Source organism: Odontesthes bonariensis, chromosome 16 (assembly GCF_027942865.1).
Source record: "Odontesthes bonariensis isolate fOdoBon6 chromosome 16, fOdoBon6.hap1, whole genome shotgun sequence".
NCBI lineage: Eukaryota > Metazoa > Chordata > Actinopteri > Atheriniformes > Atherinopsidae > Odontesthes > Odontesthes bonariensis.
The window spans coordinates 138,107-153,407 of record NC_134521.1 but is presented as its reverse complement, the minus strand read 5'-3'; the positions used below and the strand labels follow the sequence as shown (position 1 = coordinate 153,407).

Below are 15,301 nucleotides of genomic sequence, written 5' to 3'. Positions count from 1 at the left end.
AAAATCCTGTGAATTAGAACTCCCACAGCGTTAAAAACATTAATTATGTGCACACACACATATATATATCATAATACATAATAAGAAAATAGAATAAAATAACCAAAAGGGAATTATTAAATCCAGCTAAATAGTTCAAACAATTTTTACTTTGAAAATACATGAAAACGAGCTAAACGTGGCTTTAGTTGTTAAACACCTGCACTCATGAGTAAAGAGAGAGAATTATAATATAATTATAATATATATAATATTCCTAAACTGATGCCAGTCCTGTAGATCTATCCAGAATAAGCTGGATAAAACATTAAAAAAAAATCAATGTTCCAAACTCTAAACATTGATATTAAATTTCAATATACAGTTTGAGTTCACATAGTGTGAGTTCACATAGTTTGAGTTTACATAGTTTGAGTTCACATAGTTTGAGTTCACAGTTTGAGTTCACATAGTTTGAGTTCACATAGTTTGAGTTTACATAGTGTGAGTTCACACAGTTTGAGTTCACATAGTGTGAGTTCACATAGTGTGAGTTCACATAGTGTGAGTTCACATAGTTTGAGTTCACACAGTTTGAGTTTACATAGTTTGAGTTCACATAGTTTGAGTTTACATAGTGTGAGTTTACATAGTGTGAGTTCACATAGTTTGAGTTCACATAGTGTGAGTTCACACAGTTTGAGTTCACATAGTTTGAGTTCACATAGTTTGAGTTCACATAGTTTGAGTTCACATAGTGTGAGTTCACATAGTGTGAGTTCACATAGTTTGAGTTCACATAGTTTGAGTTCACATAGTTTGAGTTCACATAGTGTGAGTTCACATAGTGTGAGTTCACATAGTGTGAGTTCACATAGTTTGAGTTCACATAGTTTGAGTTCACATAGTTTGAGTTCACATAGTTTGAGTTCACATAGTTTGAGTTCACATAGTTTGAGTTTACATAGTTTGAGTTTACATAGTTTGAGTTTACATAGTTTGAGTTCACATAGTTTGAGTTCACATAGTTTGAGTTCACATAGTGTGAGTTCACATAGTTTGAGTTCACATAGTGTGAGTTCACATAGTTTGAGTTCACATAGTTTGAGTTTACATAGTTTGAGTTTACATAGTTTGAGTTTACATAGTTTGAGTTCACATAGTGTGAGTTCACATAGTTTGAGTTCACATAGTGTGAGTTCACATAGTTTGAGTTTACATAGTTTGAGTTTACACAGTTTGAGTTTACATAGTTTGAGTTTACATAGTTTGAGTTCACATAGTTTGAGTTCACATAGTTTGAGTTCACATAGTGTGAGTTCACATAGTTTGAGTTTACATAGTTTGAGTTTACACAGTTTGAGTTTACATAGTTTGAGTTTACATAGTGTGAGTTCACATAGTGTGAGTTCACATAGTTTGAGTTTACATAGTTTGAGTTTACACAGTTTGAGTTTACATAGTTTGAGTTTACATAGTTTGAGTTCACATAGTTTGAGTTCACATAGTTTGAGTTCACATAGTGTGAGTTCACATAGTTTGAGTTCACATAGTGTGAGTTCACATAGTTTGAGTTCACATAGTTTGAGTTTACATAGTTTGAGTTCACATAGTGTGAGTTCACATAGTTTGAGTTCACACAGTTTGAGTTCACATAGTTTGAGTTCACATAGTTTGAGTTCACATAGTTTGAGTTTACATAGTTTGAGTTTACACAGTTTGAGTTTACATAGTTTGAGTTTACATAGTTTGAGTTCACATAGTTTGAGTTCACATAGTGTGAGTTCACATAGTTTGAGTTCACATAGTGTGAGTTCACATAGTTTGAGTTCACATAGTTTGAGTTCACATAGTGTGAGTTCACATAGTTTGAGTTCACATAGTGTGAGTTCACATAGTTTGAGTTTACATAGTTTGAGTTTACACAGTTTGAGTTTACATAGTTTGAGTTCACATAGTTTGAGTTCACATAGTTTGAGTTTACATAGTTTGAGTTTACATAGTTTGAGTTCACATAGTTTGAGTTCACATAGTGTGAGTTTACATAGTTTGAGTTTACATAGTGTGAGTTCACACAGTTTGAGTTCACATAGTTTGAGTTTACATAGTTTGAGTTTACGTAGTTTGAGTTCACATAGATTGAGTTCACATTTCTGAACTTATTTTCTGTCACAAACCACGACCACCTGACTGAGTCCTCATCAAGTTTTATTGATCATAAACTTTAAGAAACATGAATCTACAGCATGTGACAAACTCTGGCATAACAGCACCTGTAGGACCAGCAGGTTCTACAGGAGAGGATGTTCCACAGAAACCCAGAATGACTTCATCCATCATCCATAGAGAGAAATCAGAGATCTCAGCAGCAGGACGGGATTTACAAACTGATGCTAAAAGTACTAAATTACTAAAATTAAACTTTAACGATTGATCAATGATTAACTTTATCATTCAGTGATTAACTTTATCATTCAGTGATTAACTTTATCAACCAACGATTAACTTTATCAACCAATGATTAACTTTATCAACCAACAATTAACTTTATCAACCAATGATTTACTTTATCAACCGACAATTAACTTTATCAACCAACGATTAACTTTATCAACCAATGATTAACTTTATCAACCGACAATTAACTTTATCAACCAACGATTAACTTTATCAACCAACGATTAACTTTATCAACCAACAATTAACTTTATCAACCAATGACTAACTTTATCATTCAACGATTAACTTTATCAACCAACGATTAACTTTATCAACCAACGATTAACTTTATCATTCAGTGATAAACTTTATTGATTGATCGGTGATAAACTTTATTGATCGATCTGTGATAAACTTTATTGATCGATCATTGATAAACTTTATGATTAAACAGTGATAAACTTTAGCGATCGATCGGTGATAAACTTTATTGATCAGTGATAAACTTTATTGATCGATCAGTAATAAACTTCATTGATCGTGATCGATCAGTGATAAACTTTATTGATCGATCGGTGATAAACTTTATTGATCAATCAGTAATAAACTTCATTGATCGTGATCGATCAGTGATAAACTTTATTGATCGATCGGTGATAAACTTTATTGATCAATGATTAATTCTATCAGATTCCTGTTCAGGGGATGAAAAGGAGAAGGAGCGTCTGGTCTGTGCAATCCAAGAGACGAAGGCAGACACTCGGGCATAAGCTCCGGGTCTCTGAGGACGCCCACAGCCAACCCCGAACGAGGTCACACCTGTCAGGAGCCAATCAGAGAGCAGCGTTCCTTTAGACCCCCTGCTGACGTGTCACAGTATGTGTGCATGTGTGTGTGCGTGAGACCCACCAATCTGAGTCCAGCGTCCGTCCTCCAGACTCATCAGTGGACCACCGGAGTCACCCTACAGAAAGTTTAAAACTTTATTCCACCAATCAGCTGCCAGATCTCACACACGTGAGCTACAGGTTGTCATAGCAACGGAATCTACCTGACAGGAGTCGACTCCACCCTCCGGGTACCCGGCACACAGCATGCTGGAGGTGAAGGTGTACTCAGGTAAGAGACGCTGACACTCATGGTGAGCCACCAGCGGAAGCTCCGCCTCCTGGAGAATGTTTGGACTGGACCCTGAGAGAGAGACAGGTGAGCGTCAGGGGGCGGGGCTACATAAACCAACCAGGTGGTGTGAGCCTCAGGGGGCGGGGCTACATAAACCAACCAGGTGGTGTGAGCGTCAGGGGGCGGGGCTACATAAACCAACCAGGTGGTGTGAGCTTCAGGGGGCGGGGCTACATAAACCAACCAGGTGGTGTGAGCGTCAGGGGGCGGGGCTACATAAACCAACCAGGTGATGTGAGCTTCAGGGGGCGGGGCTACATAAACCAACCAGGTGGTGTGAGCCTCAGGGGGCGGGGCTACATAAACCAACCAGGTGGTGTGAGCTTCAGGGGGCGGGGCTACATAAACCAACCAGGTGGTGTGAGCTTCAGGGGGCGGGGCTACATAAACCAACCAGGTGGTGTGAGCGTCAGGGGGCGGGGCTACATAAACCAACCAGGTGGTGTGAGCTTCAGGGGGCGGGGCTACATAAACCAACCAGGTGATGTGAGCGTCAGGGGGCGGGGCTACATAAACCAACCAGGTGGTGTGAGCTTCAGGGGGCGGGGCTACATAAACCAACCAGGTGGTGTGAGCGTCAGGGGGCGGGGCTACATAAACCAACCAGGTGGTGTGAGCGTCAGGGGGCGGGGCTACATAAACCAACCAGGTGATGTGAGCGTCAGGGGGCGGGGCTACATAAACCAACCAGGTGATGTGAGCTTCAGGGGGCGGGGCTACATAAACCAACCAGGTGGTGTGATCGTCAGGGGGCGGGGCTACATAAACCAACCAGGTGGTGTGAGCGTCAGGGGGCGGGGCTACATAAACCAACCAGGTGGTGTGAGCTTCAGGGGGCGGGGCTACATAAACCAACCAGGTGGTGTGAGCTTCAGGGGGCGGGGCTACATAAACCAACCAGGTGGTGTGAGCGTCAGGGGGCGGGGTTACATCAGGTCATGTTGTCAGGTTGTGTCTCACCTCCTTCAGCCTCTCGTCCCCAACCTGAGATGAAACATTTCTTTCCTGCTGGGAAACTCTGATTTTCAGCTGGTAAACACACCGGCTGAACCCACTCTGAAACACACACAGGATCTGTGTGGATTACACGTTTTAAAACACACAAATGCTTAATGCTGAATGAACGTTTCTCTCTTTAATCCCTGTGGATAAACAGCACGTGCACACAGAGAACTGACGGCTGTAGGTGATCGGCTGCTGCAGATGCATCATGGCGATGTCGGCCTGTTTGGTCCTTCTGTCGTACGCTCTGTGGATGAAAACGCGATCGACTCGTCGGGTCTGGACGTCCTCAGAGTTCTGGTCGCTCTGAGCGTGGAGGCCCAGGATGGCCGACCAGAACTGGAGGTGGACGTTCTTCCTGCAGACACAGACCAAGACCTTCCATCTGACATGTGATAGGATGGATCAAAGCGTTCTGGCTCAGGAGGAAGAGCAGTCGCCCACCAATCGGAAGGTCGGCTGTTCGACTCCGGCTTCTGTATGTCAAAGCGTCCTTAGGCACGCCGCTGAACCCCCCGTTGCCTACCGATGCATCCATCAGTGTATGAATGTGTGTGAATGAGTAGAAAACATGAAGTTCTAGACCAGGGGTATTCAATTGAAAGTCACTGAGGTCCAATTATTATTTTTTGTCCGAACCGAAGTCCAGCTTCATAGCCTTCCCCATGTCCCCATTTTCATATGGTTTCAACAATATCTATGGTTAATTTCCAATGCAGGAAATTAAGTTAACTATCTCTTTTATCATAAATAAAAGTGGTCCCAATCAAATAAATTCAAGGCCTTTATTTCAGATTAAAGACAAAATAAATAAAAATAAATAAAAAAGTGCAAACCGAGTGGAATGACTAATTTTTCTCTTAAATTAAAGAGGTCCCAACCTGAGGAATCAAAGGCCTACAATTCATTAAAAAAGTCAACTCAGAAAACAACTAAAAAGTTCAAACATTAACTTAACATTTTCTCTTCTTTGTTCTTAAAATAAGGAGGTAATGAGGGCATACTTTTCAAGAAAAAAAAGTCCACATCTTCAGAAAACAAGTGGCTTTTTAGGGGGGCAAATGCAAACAGAACATTTTTCTTTGAACTTTTCTCTTTTAATTCTTCTTCTTTTACTTTTCTTAATCAGAAAAATGGGCATGTGGCTGACTTGCCAGTAATTAAAATCTTGGCCATTATCATGCAGACATGTAGGTGTTCATCATTGAGCCTAGAACGGAACTTGTTTTTGACAAAAAACCGTTTGCACGTTGCTGGGCTGTAAATGAATGTGTGATGAGTCGGGTCGACCTGTCATACTGTGCTTGCAGTTCAGTGCCCTCAGCTCGGACTTCAGGGGATAACTTTGCTCAAAGGAGCTGTGCTTTGATTGATAGTGGCGCTTCACGTTGCCCCTTTTAATTAATGCCACGTTTTCGGAGCATATGAGGCGCGCTGGTTTTGATTTGTTTGCCGGAAGAATGAACATAAATTTCTCCGTCCAGTCATCTTTAAAACAACGATTTTCTTCGTCTACTTTCCACCTTTTGGAGCAAGCCGTGTTACCTCGGTAGTGTCTCTTAACGTAACTGTTCTTCTCTGCTTCTTGTTCTACTGTGATGCACTGGTTAAACTAACAATTGTATTGGCTCAACTGAATGAAGCTATTGTCGTATTAACTGGAGTAGCAGCGCCCGCTGTCAATTAGCCACGACCGTCCAGATCCGGACCGAGGTCCGCCATTTGGTGATGCCTGTTCTAGACTAAGACGTGCTGTATGAGTGTGAGTGAATGGTTGAATGCGCCATATAGTGTTGAAGTGGTCTGTTAGACTAGAAAAGCTCTTTACAAGTACCGTACAGTCCATATTACAGGGACTTCAACATGTTATTGGCATTAAAGGAACTGCATTAGGCTGGCTTAAGTCATATTTATCTGATAGATTCCAGTTTGCTCTTATCCAAGGTCGGGTTGCACAGGCAACAGGTCCATGAGGGAAACCCAGACATCCCTCTCTTCCAGCTAATCCTGGGGGATCCTGAGCCATTCACAGGCCAGATGGGATATATAATCTCTCCAGTGAATTCTGAGCCTGCCACGGAACCTCCTCCCAGTTGCCTTAAAAAAAACAGGTGACCAGGAGGCAACAAAGGAGGCAACAAAGGAGGCAACAAAGGAGGCAACCCTAACAAGATGAACCAACTGACTCCTTTCTATGGGAGGAACAGTGGCTCCTCACCCTATTTCTAAGCCCGCTAACTCGCTAACTCGCTAACTCGCTAACAGCTTCTGATGTGGAAACATTTAAAGATCTGTGTGATCTGATGGTTTTGGAACAATTTAAAAATGTTATTCCTGTTTGTGTTGCTACTTATCTAACAGAACAGCAAGTCAGAACTGTTGGTCATGCAGCTGCTCCAGCTGATCAGTATGTTTGGACTCATTCTAACCCTGACTGGGGAAATGGGCATCATCTTAAGGATAAAACTAATCATGAGTGGTTGTCTGTGCCCTCAGAAAGGCAAGGAAAGCATCTCCATGCAGTCCTGAAGAATGTCCATGCCTCTGTATGCCTCTGGTGTGCACCTCCTTACTGTAGTCCTAGATGGTTTGGCCTTTCTTGGTTTGGTTTCCTCAGCTCTCAGACAGACCTGTCTCTGGTTAATTGGTCTCAGCTGCTGTCTATAGTATATCATCTCTGTGGTTTCTCTCAGATTCTTGCTGTTGTTGTTACTGATTGTCTGTGTCCTGGTTTTCTTCTGGTTAGTTTGGTCTTTTGTTTTTACTGATGAATTTAGTTTTCTGGTTATTCAGCCTGGTTTAGATAAAACCTAAATCTAGATAAAACCTTCAGTTAGTTTTCAGTCTGCCTCCAATCTGCTGTCTGCGACTCCTCCTCAGCCTCCTCAACCCATCAATCTGCAACACATTTCTCTTTAATGTGTTCGTGCAGAGCTCAAAATGCTTCTGCTCATTTTTATCTGCTGATAACCCACATATTGATACATGTTGATTCATCCCTGCTTTAACGGGGAGCTTTCTTACATGCAATCTAAGTTATTTGAATAAAATCTGAATAGAATCTGAATAGAATCTGTCCACATTTGTGTCTGTGGCGTAAACTTTGAAAATAAAGGCTGGACCCGTCCATCTGTGCACTGAACCAGCACTGGCACTACGCATAGAAAAGGAAACCCATCAGGTACCTAGCTGCACCGAGCAGGACAGAGGCGGGACAGAGCTGAAGCCTAACCCTAACCCTACCCTAACCCTTACCTGCTTGGATGTGTAGTTGTCTGTAAAATAATCTCACCCATAGACACAGTGCGCAGCAGTAAGCAGCCAATCACGCCCAATCAGTGAGGCTCCACAAGCATGACGCCCTCTCCAGTGTAGAGACACGATCCACGGCCACGCCCCCTTGACTGAATTGACCCCGCCCACCACTTTGACCTCACCTGATAGAAACAGGTCAAACAACAGTGAGAATGAAACTAAGCAAAAGCTGCAGCTCAAACTCTAAACTCAGCAGATTTAATTTTCTCACCGTCACCAGGTTCCCTGTCCTCTGATTGGTTAAGCTCACTTGTGACATTAGTGACCAGACGTTGCCCACATGCTGAAACACACAAAGGTTTGTTAATTCTTCAAACATGAAACATCTGGAGTCAATCTGGAAAATGTAAGTCAGTGTTTATGTGCATAGGGTTGTTAGGGTTGGTTGGACCAACCGACTGTCCAGGTGTACCCCACTGCCCACCTGTGGCAGATGGTTTAGGGTGGGTCAGTGTTCAGGGGTTTACTCACGTTGGTTGCTACAGCTCAGTGAAATCACCTCTCCACTCCTGCAGGTTTCACTGTAAAAAACATCAGAAATGTTAACACCATTAAAGGCTGAATGAAGCAGCTAGCTTAGTGATCAGCAAATATTAAGTGTCCAAGGAAAGTTATCAATATTAAAAAAATGATCAATGAAACTCATTAACTATGGCACAACACTGACAGAAGTTAGAAGTTAAAAACTAAACCTCAGTATAAGTCTCAAAATATGTTGATTTATGCAGTACGCATCAATGTAAGACAGATACGACACATACAGAACAGACATGAACCATGAAAAGAACGACTACAGATGGTTCTGGTTCTTGACCCACATCCAATGGTCAGAAAAAGCCAGATTTAATAATGTCTGACAATATAAAATATATAATATACCGTTATTAAAATACAGAATCTACCTGTGAGTTTGACCAAGATTTGCGAGTCATGTTTATTAGTTGATTATGTTGCTTTCCTTCATGTTCCAATAAATCAGAATTCAACCAGGAACGGGTAATATGTGTTTGATATTCAACCTTCAGATCATTTCAGGACCTATGTTGAAAATTATTGGAGATGTTCTTTTTTATTTAAAGGACCCTGTCCCTTTACAAATGAGAAAATATTAATTGACGAACTTCGATCATTCCAAACTGAAGCGTGCCAGTCCATTTAGATTTAGGCTTTCCAATGGTATAAAATATCTCGGAATAATTGTGGACAACAACCTCAGAACCCTGTACCGATTGAATAACCTCCCATTGCTCTGTGAAAAAACATTTCTGACAATACAGATGCACACGCTGATGGGCTTTTTTTACATTCTGCGGCACGTGAAGCTTCAAACACAGTTTGACCAGTTTATGTCCAGTTTATGTCCAGTTTATGCCCAGTTTATGCCCAGTTTATGCCCAGTTTATGCCCAGTTTATGTCCAGTTTATGTCCAGTTTATGCCCAGTTTATGTCCAGTTTATGTCCAGTTTATGTCCAGTTTATGCCCAGTTTATGCCCAGTTTATGCCCAGTTTATGTCCAGTTTATGTCCAGTTTATGTCCAGTTTATGCCCAGTTTATGTCCCAATGCTGAGCTGCAGCATGCCGCCATCTTGGTCAGACTCTTCACAGCTTCCTGTCACCATGACCAGAATCATCACCCTCTCACCCACACTGCTTTAGTACCAAGTCTGATGTTTTAATGAGAGTTCTGCTTGAATCTGTATTTTAGCTGTAGTTTCAGGTCTTGCTCTGGTTCTGGTTCTGGTCCTGCTCACCTGACACTGGTTTCCACTGATCCGTTACTGCTGACAGTGACTGTGGCAAACGGGGAATCTTGTGGCACAGCAGGCAGCAGCGATCCCTCTCCAGACCTGCCGGAAATCAGAAATCACACCTGAAGTCACAAATTTAATCTTTATACATCCTTCCATTACGTAACAAAATCAGCTGCCAGTTTGGGAGGCAGAGCCTTCGGTTATCAGGCCCCTCTCTGTGGAACCAGCTGCCAGTTTGGGAGGCAGAGCCTTCAGTTATCAGGCCCCTCTCTGTGGAACCAGCTGCCAGTTTGGGAGGCAGAGCCTTCGGTTATCAGGCCCCTCTCTGTGGAACCAGCTGCCAGTTTGGGAGGCAGAGCCTTCAGTTATCAGGCCCCTCTCTGTGGAACCAGCTGCCAGTTTGGGAGGCAGAGCCTTCAGTTATCAGGCCCCTCTCTGTGGAACCAGCTGCCAGTTTGGGAGGCAGAGCCTTCAGTTATCAGGCCCCTCTCTGTGGAACCAGCTGCCAGTTTGGGAGGCAGAGCCTTCAGTTATCAGGCCCCTCTCTGTGGAACCAGCTGCCAGTTTGGGAGGCAGAGCCTTCAGTTATCAGGCCCCTCTCTGTGGAACCGGCTGCCAGTTTGGGAGGCAGAGCCTTCAGTTATCAGGCCCCTCTCTGTGGAACCGGCTGCCAGTTTGGGAGGCAGAGCCTTCAGTTATCAGGCCCCTCTCTGTGGAACCGGCTGCCAGTTTGGGAGGCAGAGCCTTCAGTTATCAGGCCCCTCTCTGATGAACCAGCTGCCAGTTTAGGAGGCAGAGCCTTCAGTTATCAGGCCCCTCTCTGTGGAACCAGCTGCCAGTTTGGGAGGCAGAGCCTTCCGTTATCAGGCCCCTCTCTGTGGGACCAGCTGCCAGTTTGGGAGGCAGAGCCTTCCGTTATCAGGCCCCTCTCTGTGGGACCAGCTGCCAGTTTGGGAGGCAGAGCCTTCAGTTATCAGGCCCCTCTCTGAGGAACCAGCTGCCAGTTTGGGAGGCAGAGCCTTCAGTTATCAGGCCCCTCTCTGTGGAACCAGCTGCCAGTTTGGGAGGCAGAGCCTTCAGTTATCAGGCCCCTCTCTGTGGGACCAGCTGCCAGTTTGGGAGGCAGAGCCTTTAGTTATCAGGCCCCTCTCTGTGGAACCAGCTGCCAGTTTGGGAAGCAGAGCCTTCAGTTATCAGGCCCCTCTCTGTGGAACCAGCTGCCAGTTTGGGAGGCAGAGCCTTCAGTTATCAGGCCCCTCTCTGTGGAACCAGCTGCCAGTTTGGGAGGCAGAGCCTTCAGTTATCAGGCCCCTCTCTGTGGAACCAGCTGCCAGTTTGGGAGGCAGAGCCTTCAGTTATCAGGCCCCTCTCTGAGGAACCAGCTGCCACTTTGGCTTCAGGAAGCAGACACCCTCTCTACCTTTAAGATCAGGCTTAGAACTTTAATTCATCCATCCATGGAGGTGCCACCCTAACCTCTTACTTCAGAGTAAAACAAAGATATCCCTTTCTGCCTTTTGCTGGAAAATCTTCAAATGACCAGTCTTTCATCTGAATTCATTTGTCATTGGAACATGTAGACAGGTGAGTTACCTGTATCCAAGGTAGCGACAGGTGAAGTCTGACAGGTTAGAGCTCCAGCCGTCAGCACACACGGTGAGCAGAGAGGAAATGAGCTGCACCTGGAGCCGACTGGAACCGTTCACCTGCAACACAACTGTGACATGCACAGGTGAGGGTGTGTTAAAGGCAGCTGAGGGACTATTTTGTGCTGAGGTAGGCAGGTAGGGTAAAGACCCCAACTGGAGGTTGTACCTTTCATGCAGGGGATTTGAACCCAGGTCACCCACATGAAAGGTGCCATCTTACCCCTAAACTCCCCCATCCCTGTACATGTACACCACACATACCACAGTCAGCTTCATCAGAGCCATCGGGACAGTCAACAACGCCATCACATTGACCGTTACCATGGATACAACTTCCTGTCTGACACTGGAACTGGCCAACTGCACATGGAGCTGTACACAAACACATGACTGATCAGTATCAATAACAGATCAATGGAATGGACCTGAGACCCCGACCTCACCTGGAGACCCCAGGCTGACCCCGCAGGTGAAGTTGGCCCTGAATCCTCGGCCGTGTCCCGAGCTGTCCGTATGAAACCACACCGTCATCTGATTGGTTGTGGAAAACAAGTCGTGGACGGCGCTGCCGGTGAGAACAGCTGGAGAAAACAACAAGATAACACCTGAAGAAGAAAGTCATTTACACAGCTGCAGGTGAGGACAGCTGGAGAAAACAACAAGATAACACCTGAAGAAGAAAGTCATTTACACAGCTGCAGGTGAGAACAGCTGGAGAAAACAACAAGATAACACCTGAAGAAGAAAGTCATTTACACAGCTGCAGGTGAAGACAGCTGGAGAAAACAACAAGAGAACACCTGAAGAAGAAAGTCATTTACACAGCTGCAGGTGAGGACAGCTGGAGAAAACAACAAAAAAACACCTGAAGAAGAAAGTCATTTACACAGCTGCAGGTGAGAACAGCTGGAGAAAACAACAAGATAACACCTGAAGAAGAAAGTCATTTACACAGCTGCAGGTGAAGACAGCTGGAGAAAACAACAAAAAAACACCTGAAGAAGAAAGTCATTTACACAGCTGCAGGTGAAGACAGCTGGAGAAAACAACAAGAGAACACCTGAAGAAGAAAGTCATTTACACAGCTGCAGGTGAAGACAGCTGGAGAAAACAACAAGAGAACACCTGAAGAAGAAAGTCATTTACACAGCTGCAGGTGAGGACAGCTGGAGAAAACAACAAAAAAACACCTGAAGAAGAAAGTCATTTACACAGCTGCAGGTGAGAACAGCTGGAGAAAACAACAAGATAACACCTGAAGAAGAAAGTCATTTACACAGCTGCAGGTGAAGACAGCTGGAGAAAACAACAAGATAACACCTGAAGAAGAAAGTCATTTACACAGCTGCAGGTGAGGACAGCTGGAGAAAACAACAAGATAACACCTGAAGAAGAAAGTCATTTACACAGCTGCAGGTGAGGACAGCTGGAGAAAACAACAAGAGAACACCTGAAGAAGAAAGTCATTTACACAGCTGCAGGTGAGAACAGCTGGAGAAAACAACAAGATAACACCTGAAGAAGAAAGTCATTTACACAGCTGCAGGTGAGGACAGCTGGAGAAAACAACAAGATAACACCTGAAGAAGAAAGTCATTTACACAGCTGCAGGTGAGAACAGCTGGAGAAAACAACAAGAGAACACCTGAAGAAGAAAGTCATTTACACAGCTGCAGGTGAGAACAGCTGGAGAAAACAACAAAAAAACACCTGAAGAAGAAAGTCATTTACACAGCTGCAGGTGAGGACAGCTGGAGAAAACAACAAGATAACACCTGAAGAAGAAAGTCATTTACACAGCTGCAGGTGAGGACAGTTGGAGAAAACAACAAGAGAACACCTGAAGAAGAAAGTCATTTACACAGCTGCAGGTGAGGACAGCTGGAGAAAACAACAAGAGAACACCTGAAGAAGAAAGTCATTTACACAGCTGCAGGTGAGGACAGCTGGAGAAAACAACAAAAAAACACCTGAAGAAGAAAGTCATTTACACAGCTGCAGGTGAGGACAGCTGGAGAAAACAACAAGATAACACCTGAAGAAGAAAGTCATTTACACAGCTCCTCACCCAGTAAGGTGGAGTTAGTTCCCGTCCCGTCCCGCACCTCCACCATGTCAAAGGTGGCCTCCACATCAAAGTCCAGGAAGTGGAGCCGGATGTTCTGACCCTCCATGGCGTGCAGAGTCCAAAGACCTGACACAGAGAATCATGGGTAATTAATGTGGACGATGTGGTTAAAAAAACGTGCAAAGATTCAGGTACGAGTCAGAAGTAGAACAAACAGGTTCACTCACAGTTTGCCCTGTTTGCGTAGGACTGAGGGTAGTTTTGTGAGCTGAAGGTGGAGTTTGACTCCCAGAGATCAAACGGTCCTTCACAGTCAGCTAAACCAATCAGAGAAAAAAGGAAGTGGCGTCAAACAGGATCCAGACTCTACCAGAACCAAACCCCAACCTGGGTCTACCTGTAACTGGGTATCAGGGGGCGGTCTCTGGTGGTTTGGTCTGTGTCTCACCTGGTAAGGGAGGTGTGGTGGTTGGTGGGGGGTACCTGGTAAGGGAGGTGTGGTGGTTGGTGGGGGTACCTGGTAAGAGAGGTGTGGTGGTTGGGTGGGGGGTACCTGGTAAGGGACGTGTGGTGGTTGGTGGGGGTACCTGGTAAGGGACGTGTAGTGGTTGGGTGGGGGGTACCTGGTAAGGGAGGTGTGGTGGTTGGTGGGGGTACCTGGTACGGGACGTGTGGTGGTTGGGTGGGGGGTACCTGGTAAGGGAGGTGTGGTGGTCGGTGGGGGGGTACCTGGTAAGGGACGTGTGGTGGTTGGTGGGGGGGTACCTGGTAAGAGAGGTGTGGTGGTTGGGTGGGGGTACCTGGTAAGGGAGGTGTGGTGGTTGGGTGGGGGGTACCTGGTAAGGGACGTGTGGTGGTTGGGTGGGGGGGTACCTGGTAAGAGAGGTGTGGTGGTTGGGTGGGGGTACCTGGTAAGGGACGTGTGGTGGTTGGTGGGGGTACCTGGTAAGGGAGGTGTGGTGGTTGGGTGGGGGGTACCTGGTAAGGGACGTGTGGTGGTTGGTGGGGGTACCTGGTAAGGGAGGTGTGGTGGTTGGGTGGGGGGTACCTGGTAAGGGAGGTGTGGTGGTTGGTGGGGGTACCTGGTAAGGGAGGTGTGGTGGTTGGTGGGGGTACCTGGTAAGGGACGTGTGGTGGTTGGGTGGGGGGTACCTGGTAAGGGAGGTGTGGTGGTTGGTGGGGGTACCTGGTAAGGGACGTGTGGTGGTTGGGTGGGGGGTACCTGGTAAGGGAGGTGTGGTGGTTGGTGGGGGGTACCTGGTAAGGGAGGTGTGGTGGTTGGTGGGGGTACCTGGTAAGGGACGTGTGGTGGTTGGGTGGGGGGTACCTGGTAAGGGAGGTGTGGTGGTCGGTGGGGGTACCTGGTAAGGGAGGTGTGGTGGTTGGTGGGGGTACATTGGTTGGTTCAGGGGGGGCGGGGCCACAGGGATCAGATGTCAGTGTGATGTCATCCAGAGCGATGTCGTTCCTCATGCCTCCTCTCTTCTGAGCTTCAAACACCACCTGCAGAGGTCACATGATCATTCAGAGGTTAGCTACGTTCTTTAGCTACGTTCTTTAGCTACATTCTTTAGCTTCGTTCTTTAGCTTTGTTCTTTAGCTTTGTTCTTTAGCTTCGTTCTTTAGCTACGTTCTTTAGCTTTGTTCTTTAGCTTCGTTCTTTAGCTACGTTCTTTAGCTTCGTTCTTTAGCTTTGTTCTTTAGCTTCGTTCTTTAGCTACGTTCTTTAGCTACGTTCTTTAGCTACGTTCTTTAGCTACGTTCTTTAGCTTTGTTCTTTAGCTTCGTTCTTTAGCTACGTTCTTTAGCTTCGTTCTTTAGCTACGTTCTTTAGCTTCGTTCTTTAGCTTTGTTCTTTAGCTTCGTTCTTTAGCTACGTTCTTTAGCTACGTTCTTTAGCTACGTTCTTTAGT

At 45.2% G+C, this 15,301-nt stretch overlaps 1 protein-coding gene across 1 annotated transcript in view; it reads right to left on the bottom strand.

The window, feature by feature from the left end:
* Positions 1 to 3,088: 3,088 nt before the first annotated feature.
* The window catches only part of tmprss15 (transmembrane serine protease 15), a 30,864-nt gene continuing 18,651 nt past the window's right edge, over positions 3,089 to 15,301 (bottom strand). Inside the window, exons 12-26 of the mRNA XM_075487318.1 lie at positions 14,750 to 14,891; positions 13,616 to 13,705; positions 13,389 to 13,514; positions 11,764 to 11,901; positions 11,582 to 11,692; positions 11,265 to 11,388; positions 9,672 to 9,767; positions 8,389 to 8,438; positions 8,129 to 8,200; positions 7,895 to 8,039; positions 4,779 to 4,960; positions 4,561 to 4,656; positions 3,470 to 3,609; positions 3,328 to 3,382; positions 3,089 to 3,237 (exon numbers count right to left, since the gene is read on the bottom strand). Of these exons, the coding sequence (XP_075343433.1) occupies positions 3,089 to 3,237; positions 3,328 to 3,382; positions 3,470 to 3,609; positions 4,561 to 4,656; positions 4,779 to 4,960; positions 7,895 to 8,039; positions 8,129 to 8,200; positions 8,389 to 8,438; positions 9,672 to 9,767; positions 11,265 to 11,388; positions 11,582 to 11,692; positions 11,764 to 11,901; positions 13,389 to 13,514; positions 13,616 to 13,705; positions 14,750 to 14,891 (1,716 nt within the window). The remainder of the gene's footprint in view (positions 3,238 to 3,327; positions 3,383 to 3,469; positions 3,610 to 4,560; positions 4,657 to 4,778; positions 4,961 to 7,894; positions 8,040 to 8,128; positions 8,201 to 8,388; positions 8,439 to 9,671; positions 9,768 to 11,264; positions 11,389 to 11,581; positions 11,693 to 11,763; positions 11,902 to 13,388; positions 13,515 to 13,615; positions 13,706 to 14,749; positions 14,892 to 15,301) is intronic.